The following is an 8,670-nucleotide window of genomic DNA, read 5'->3' on the forward strand; positions in this document are numbered from 1 at the left end:
TTGGCTGGAGATAAAGGGGTCTTGATGGTACTCGTTTTCGACTAATTCGGGGTCAAGGAATCCATTTTCGAAGTCAGTTTTTCATTAACTGTCATCCAGTTTGAGAAAATTCCAAAAAATGGGATGTCGGGAGGGGTTAGGAAAAAATAAACGGCACCATCGGATTCCCCGTCCCCGATTTAGTAGAAAACGAGTTCAAACTCGATTTTTTTGGAAAAAATCAAAATGGCGTCACTAGACGCCATTTTGTAATTTCCGCCATTTTGGCTCGAGATAAAGGGGTCTTGATGGTACTCGTTTTCGACTAATTCGGGGTCATGGAATCCATTTTTGATGTCAATTTGACAGTAGCTGTCATCCAGTTTGAGAAACGTCAATTTTGACTGAAAATTTGTATTTTTAGCGCGTTTTCTTGGTTAGAGCCAACTGTTTACACTTGATCACAAAATCGTCGTCCAAGTTGGACGCTTCGGTGACGTCACCCGTCAAACTGTCAACGTCGCTGTCAAATGACGTCACATTGGACGTGACGTCCACCCGGATGATTTGTTCGGTTCCAGGGCTGGGCGGCCTGGAAATGGCCATTTTGACAGTTTTGTGACGTTTCTGTGCGCGGCGGGCCTCTTTTTTTCCTTTGCGCTTTTTCCGTGCCACGTTTCGTTCCTGCGCGTGCGCCATCATCAGTTCCTCAATGTCTGACGTCACGACGTACGGTTCGATCGTTTCCGGTGCCTGCGCACCGGCCACTTCCGGTTCCGGCGCCCCCCACTCGTCCGGGAGGGGAGGGGAGGGGCACTTCCGGCTCCCCCCCACCAATGGGGGACACTTCCGGGACCAACGTTCCAACGAACTTCCGGTATTAAATCGCATGACGTCATCGGGGAAAATTAGCGTGGTTATGGTCAGTTGCGGCGCGCATCTGTCACTGTCATCTGTCACTTTTTGACAGCTAAAAAAAAATGACGTCAAAAAAAAAAAAAAAAAAAAAAAAAAAATTACCCAAAATTTCCCGATGATGGTTCGTTCGGGTGGTTCGAAACGTCGCCCCGTAACTGTCTCGGACAATTTGACAGTTCTGTCACGTGACGTTCTGTCAGTACAATCTTAGAACACTTCATAGTGCTTGTAACCTGTAACATTCAAAATGGCGTCAAACTGTCATTTTTTAAGTTACTTGATTGATTTTTTTATCGCAGATAGCCACGACTTTGACGGTTATTTTGGTATTTTTTTCAAAAATTTCCCTCTTACCGTTCCGGAGATATTCAAACAAGATGGCGGCACTAGAGAAACGTTAACTCAACCTGTACAGGGTAAGATTCAAAATGGCGTCAAACTGTCATTTTTCAAGTGACAACCTTGATTTTTTTATCGCAGATAGCCACGACTTTTTTGGTTATTTTGGTATTTTTTTCAAAAATTTCCCTCTTACCGTTCCGGAGATATTCAAACAAAATGGCGGCACTAGAGAAACGTTAACTCAACCTGTACAGGGTAAGATTCAAAATGGCGTCAAACTGTCATTTTTTAAGTTACTTGATTGATTTTTTTATCGCAGGTAGCCACGACTTTGACGGTTATTTTGGCATTTTTTTCAAAAATTTCCCTCTTACCGTTCCGGAGATATTCAAACAAAATGGCGGCACTAGTGAAACGTTAACTCAACCTGTACAGGGTAAGATTCAAAATGGCGCCAAACTGTCATTTTTCAAGTGACAACCTTGATTTTTTTATCGCAGATAGCCACGACTTTTTTGGTTATTTTGGTATTTTTTTCAAAAATTTCCCTCTTACCGTTCCGGAGATATTAAATCAAAATGGCGGCACTAGAGAAACGTTAACTTAACCTGTACAGGGTAAGATTCAAAATGGCGTCAAACTGTCATTTTTTAAGTTATCAACTTGATTTTTTAATCGCAGATAGCCACGACTTTGACGGTTATTTTGGCATTTTTTTCAAAAATTTCCCTCTTACCGTTCCGGAGATATTAAATCAAAATGGCGTCCTCTTTTCATTTACTCTATTATAGCAAATCAGTGTCATTTAGGGTGGAATTAACGAGCCCTTAAAAGGCAACTAGTTAAGGGTTGACATGCAAAGCAAGCAAAATTAAGCAAAAAGGCAATTTTTCATGGAAAATTGGCGTCTAAACTGAACAACTGGAAAAGTTTTCCAACTAGTTTTCGTTTGTTTTCCCCATCAAATCGACCAGAAAGAAACGTGATCGTTTTGGTGCACCGGTTCGTTTCACCTCAAATAACTCGCTTATTTAGGACACTTTTGATAGAGTTTTATATGTCGATGGATAGCCAATGAAATGGGCTTTCCATTGATATAAAAAAGTTGATAGGTCGGGGACATGGTTTGGCCGCTAGATGGCGTCAAAGTTAAGCGAGTTGTCCAGGCCCAACAGTTTTGACAGCGATTGCTTTGATTTTGAATAACTCGCTTATTTGACAGTTGACAGCAAAATGTCATTGAAGCAAAAATGTAGCCTAGAGTGTCAGCTTTCAGAAAATATGGCCGCTTAAGTTAATCGGTTTGGTCGTTTGGCCGCTAGAAGGCGTCAAAGTTAAGCGAGTTGTCCAGGCCCAACAGTTTTGACAGCGATTGCTTTGATTTTGAATAACTCGCTTATTTGACACTTGACAGCAAAATGTCATTAAAGCAAAAATGTAGCCTAGAGTGTCAGCTTTCAGAAAATATGGCCCCTTAAGTTAATCGGTTGCACCGTTTGGCCGCTAGAGAGCGTCAAAGTTGACCAAACTTTCCAGACCAACATTTTAAGACACTTTCGGCTTTGTCCTTGAATAACTCGCGTATTTGACAGTTGACAGGAAAATGTCATTGAAGCAAAAATGTAGCCCAAAGTGTCAGCTTTCAGAAAATATGGCCGCTTAAGTTTATCAATTGAGTCGTTTAGACGCTAGAGGGCGTTAAAGTTTACTTAAGAAATATTGATCATTTCCGGTGCACTCTTTCATTCAATCTTAAATAACTCGCTTATTTCTAACACTTTGTATAAACATTTATATATCAGTGGTTAGCTAATGAAAGGGGCTTTCCAACGATGTGCCTTTTTGCTAAACTTAGTTGAACGGTTTGGCCGCTAGAGGTCTCCAAAGTAGAAATTTTTTCCTGTTTTTTTTTTTAATATCCAATTAATTCTAATAGGCTCGGTAATCACCCTGACATGTTTGTCCTCGTCTAAACACCGGAAAAGCCGCATTTTCTTTGAATTCTCCTAATGGAAAAACCTTAACCTTGTCCTTGTCAACTTGATAATGCCCTTTATTCCCCCTAATTTCACACAAAAAAATTGATAGATTACTTCCTCAATTAGTCAACAAATTTGACGCCCTCTAGCGGCCAAACGGTGCAACCAATCAACCAATGTTTTCATATTGCTGGAAAGCCCATTTCATTAGCTATCCATTGACATATAAATGTTTATACAAAGTGTCCCAAATAAGGGAGTTTTTTGAGGTTAAGTAAGTTGGTGCACTGAAAATTTGAGCAAAGTTGTAGGTCAACTTTGACGCCCTCTAGCGGCCAAACTGTCCAACCAATCAACTCGTGTAGCCATATTCTTGGAAAGCCCATTTCATTGGCTATCCATTGACGTATAAAAATATATACAAAGTGTCCTAAATAAGGGACTTATTTGAGGTTAAGTAAGTTGGTGCACTGAAAATTTGAGCAAAGTTGTAGGTCAACTTTGACGCCCTCTAGCGGCCAAACTGTCCAATCAATCAACTCGTGTAGCCATATCGTTGGAAAGCCCATTTCATTGGCTATCCATTGACGTATAAAAATATATACAAAGTGTCCTAAATAAGGGAGTTTTTTGAGGTTAAGTGAGTTGGTGCACTGAAAATTTGAGCAAAATTGTAGGTCAACTTTGACGCCCTCTAGCGGCCAAACTGCCCAACCAATCAACTCGTGTAGCCATATTTTTGGAAAGCCCATTTCATTGGCTATCCACTGACGTATAAAAATATATACAAAGTGTCCTAAATAAGGGAGTTTTTTGAGGTTAAGTGAGTTGGTGCACTGAAAATTTGAGCAAAATTGTAGGTCAACTTTGACGCCCTCTAGCGGCCAAACCGTCCAACCAATCAACTCGTGTAGCCATATTTTTGGAAAGCCCATTTTATTGGCTATCCATTGACGTATAAAAATATATACAAAGTGTCCTAAATAAGGGAGTTTTTTGAGGTTAAGTGAGTTGGTGCACTGAAAATTTGAGCAAAGTTGTAAGTCAACTTTGACGCCCTCTAGCGGCCAAACTGCCCAACCAATCAACTCGTGTAGCCATATTTTTGGAAAGCCCATTTCATTGGCTATCCATTGACGTATAAAAATATATACAAAGTGTCCTAAATAAGGGACTTATTTGAGGTTAAGTGAGTTGGTGCACTGAAAATTTGAGCAAAGTTGTAGGCCAACTTTGACGCCCTCTAGCGGCCAAACTGCCCAACCAATCAACTCGTGTAGCCATATTTTTGGAAAGCCCATTTCATTGGCTATCCATTGACGTATAAAAATATATACAAAGTGTCCTAAATAAGGGACTTATTTTAGGTTAAGTAAGTTGGTGCACTGAAAATTTGAGCAAAGTTGTAGGTCAACTTTGACGCCCTCTAGCGGGCAAACTATCCAACCAATCAACTCGTGTAGCCATATTTTTGGAAAGCCCATTTCATTGGCTATCCATTAACGTATAAAAATATATACAAAGTGTCCTAAATAAGGGACTTATTTGAGGTTAAGTGAGTTGGTGCACTGAAAATTTGAGCAAAGTTGTAGGTCAACTTTGACGCCCTCTAGCGGCCAAACTGTCCAACCAATCAACTCGTGTAGCCATATTTTTGGAAAGCCCATTTCATTGGCTATCCATTGACATAAAAAAATTAATACAAAGCGTTACAAATAAGCGAGTTATTTGGGATTGAATGAAAGCGTGCACCGAAAACCGAAAAAGTCGAATATCTCGTAAACGGTTAGAGTTACAGAAATTTCTCAAGAAACCAAAAATAAAGAGCATTTCAAGACAAACATTACGAGTTTTTTTCGCTTGCTGAAATCCAAAAAATAACCGAGTTTCCGTGCATTTTACAAGCAAACTAATTTTCGCCAAAATCTCGCAAACTGCGAGAGGAAAAATTTTGAAAAAAATTCCCCAAAATACTACAATAATCGTGGGTGGTGGTGATGAAAATTTCACTTGAATCCAGGAAAAATTAAGAAAGTTGTGCGTTTTTAAGTGTGAAAATCCAAAAAAATTTACCTTCAGTACAAGTGATTTTCATTGCAGGAAAATACGATTTTAATAAGGAAAACTGCGCTTTTCCAACCCTTTTCCACTCGCTAGACTCCGACAGAATGAACTTTTCCATTTTCCCAAACTTAAAACACCTTTGCTATAGTCCATTCCATAAAAATGTTCACTCACCCAATTACCATCATTTACGCTGAATTAACTCTCTTTTGATGCACTCTATTATAAAACAGACCATAGAAACTATAGTCTGTTATGGAAAATGTGGTAATTTTTTTTTGGGGGGGGTGAACTAATTATCGGAACAGACTATACCAACTGGGCCAATCACGTGTGTGTGTCTGATTTAATATGTTGCATGCTCTATCAGAATGGATGATAAATAGTCGTTTATAATGTAAATAACGTAATCGAGGCCATTATTCACCACCAATATCGATATATTTTGCGCAGAAAAGTGATTTTTTTCAACGCCCTCTAGCGGCCAAACGACCGAACCGATTCACTTAAGCGGGGATATTTTTGGAAAGCTTACAATCCGTACTATCTTTTTGCTTCAGTGACTTTTTTCCCCAACTCGTCAAATTAGTGAGTTATTTGAGGTTGAACGAGTTGGTGCACTGGAAATTTTGGTTGAACAAGTGTTTTGTGTTGGAAAAGTTGATTGAGCAACTTTGACGCCCTCTGACGGGCAAACGGTGTAACCTATCAAATAAAGCGGTCATATTTTTGGAAAGCTCACACTCTGGGCTACATTTTTGTTTCAATGACATTTTCACGTCAACTGTCAAATAAGCGAGTTATTCAAGGTCAAAGCCAATAGTGTCAAAATTAGTTTGAGGTGAAAACTGCGTTGATTTTGACGCCCTCTAGCGGCCAAACGAGTAAACCGATTAACTTAAGCGGCCATATTTTCTGAAAGCTGACACTTTGAGCTACATTTTTGTTTCAATGACATTTTGACGTCAACTGTCAAATAAGCGAGTTATTCAAGGCCAAAGTGAAAAGTGTCAAAATCAGTTTGACGTGAAAACTCTGTTGTCTTTGACGCCCTCTAGCGGCCAAACGAGTAAACCGATTAACTTAAGGGGCCATATTTTCTGAAAGCTGACACTTTGAGCTACATTTTTGTTTCAATGACATTTTGACGTCAACTGTCAAATAAGCGAGTTATTCAAGGCCAAAGTGAAAAGTGTCAAAATCAGTTTGACGTGAAAACTCTGTTGTCTTTGACGCCCTCTAGCGGCCAAACGAGTAAACCGATTAACTTAAGCGGCCATATTTTCTGAAAGCTGACACTTTGAGCTACATTTTTGTTTCAATGACATTTTGACGTCAGCTGTCAAATAAGCGAGTTATTCAAGGCCAAAGTGAAAAGTGTCAAAATCAGTTTGACGTGAAAACTCTGTTGTCTTTGACGCCCTCTAGCGGCCAAACGACTAAACCGATTAACTTAAGCGGCCATATTTTCTGAAAGCTGACACTATGGGCTACATTTTTGTTTCAATGACATTTTGACGTCAACTGTCAAATAAGCGAGTTATTCAAGGCCAAAGTGAAAAGTGTCAAAATCAGTTTGACGTGAAAACTCCGTTGATTTTGACGCCCTCTAGCGGCCAAACGAGTAAACCGATTAACTTAAGCGGCCATATTTTCTGAAAGCTGACACTTTGAGCTACATTTTTGTTTCAATGACATTTTGACGTCAGCTGTCAAATAAGCGAGTTATTCAAGGCCAAAGTGAAAAGTGTCAAAATCAGTTTGACGTGAAAACTCTGTTGTCTTTGACGCCCTCTAGCGGCCAAACGAGTAAACCGATTAACTTAAGCGGCCATATTTTCTGAAAGCTGACACTTTGAGCTACATTTTTGTTTCAATGACATTTTGACGTCAGCTGTCAAATAAGCGAGTTATTCAAGGCCAAAGTGAAAAGTGTCAAAATCAGTTTGACGTGAAAACTCTGTTGTCTTTGACGCCCTCTAGCGGCCAAACGACTAAACCGATTAACTTAAGCGGCCATATTTTCTGAAAGCTGACACTATGGGCTACATTTTTGTTTCAATGACATTTTGACGTCAACTGTCAAATAAGCGAGTTATTCAAGGCCAAAGTGAAAAGTGTCAAAATCAGTTTGACGTGAAAACTCCGTTGATTTTGACGCCCTCTAGCGGCCAAACGAGTAAACCGATTAACTTAAGCGGCCATATTTTCTGAAAGCTGACACTTTGAGCTACATTTTTGTTTCAATGACATTTTGACGTCAGCTGTCAAATAAGCGAGTTATTCAAGGCCAAAGTGAAAAGTGTCAAAATCAGTTTGACGTGAAAACTCTGTTGTCTTTGACGCCCTCTAGCGGCCAAACGACTATACCGATTAACTTAAGCGGCCATATTTTCTGAAAGCTGACACTTTGAGCTACATTTTTGTTTCAATGACATTTTGACGTCAACTGTCAAATAAGCGAGTTATTCAAGGCCAAAGTGAAAAGTGTCAAAATCAGTTTGACGTGAAAACTGCGTTGATTTTGACGCCCTCTAGCGGCCAAACGACTAAACCGATTAACTTAAGCGGCCATATTTTCTGAAAGCTCGCACTCTGGGCTATCTTTTTGTTTCAGTGACTTTTTTCCGTAACTCGTCAAATTAGTGAGTTATTTGAGGTTAAACGAGTTGGTGCACTGGAATTTTTTAGGTAAGTTGATTGAGCAACTTTGACGCCCTCTAGCGACCAAACGGTGCAACCTATCCACTTAAGCGGCCATATTTTTGAAAAGCCCATTTCATTGGCTATCCATTGACATATAAAACTCCATAAAAAGGGTTACAAATTAGCGAGTTGTTAACGATTGTTTGACAGAGTGTTTGCTGTGTCAAAGTGTAACCAATCACGTTTTTCCTCCGCTACTCAAAAATGGTGAGGACTGGAGGAGTGAAATTTGGACACGTAACTGTACAGGTCCGTACGAAACTTTTTGCTTCTTAGACATTTTCCGCTACGACTAACCGTTTTCGAGATATTGCGCACTAAATGTCAAATACTCACCTATTTTAATGTACTGTATCAGTGCAACGCCATTTTGTTAGCCACGGCCGCCATTTTGATTGAGAAAATTCAAGATGGCGGCGAAAATTTTAAAAAATCGAGTTTATACTCATTTTTGACTAATTCGGGGTCGGGGAGTGCAACGCAACTGTCATTTTGACGTTAACTGTCACCGGTTTCGAGAAAATTCAAGATGGCGGCCAAAATTTGAAAAAATCGAGTTTATACTCATTTTTGACTAATTCGGGGTCGGGGAGTACAACGCAACTGTCAGTTTGACGTTAACTGTCACTGATGTCAAGCAAATCCAAGATGGCGGCCAAAATTTAAAAAACCAAGATTATAC

General features: G+C 39.7%; 1 protein-coding gene across 1 annotated transcript; it reads right to left on the reverse strand.

Annotated features, from left to right (window-relative positions):
* Positions 1 to 386: 386 nt before the first annotated feature.
* Positions 387 to 5,375, reverse strand: LOC145738287 (uncharacterized). Its single transcript, XM_081993107.1, has 3 exons — positions 5,292 to 5,375; positions 1,000 to 1,130; positions 387 to 949 (listed from the first exon to the last, which is right to left on the reverse strand). The coding sequence occupies exons 2-3, from the start codon at positions 1,116 to 1,118 to the stop codon at positions 400 to 402; spliced, it is 669 nt and encodes a 222-aa protein (XP_081849233.1). The 5' UTR covers positions 1,119 to 1,130; positions 5,292 to 5,375; the 3' UTR covers positions 387 to 399.
* Positions 5,376 to 8,670: the final 3,295 nt, after the last annotated feature.

Source organism: Ips typographus, linkage group LG15 (genome assembly GCF_016097725.1).
Source record: "Ips typographus isolate SLU linkage group LG15, UJ_Ityp_2.0, whole genome shotgun sequence".
NCBI classification, from domain to species: domain Eukaryota; kingdom Metazoa; phylum Arthropoda; class Insecta; order Coleoptera; family Curculionidae; genus Ips; species Ips typographus.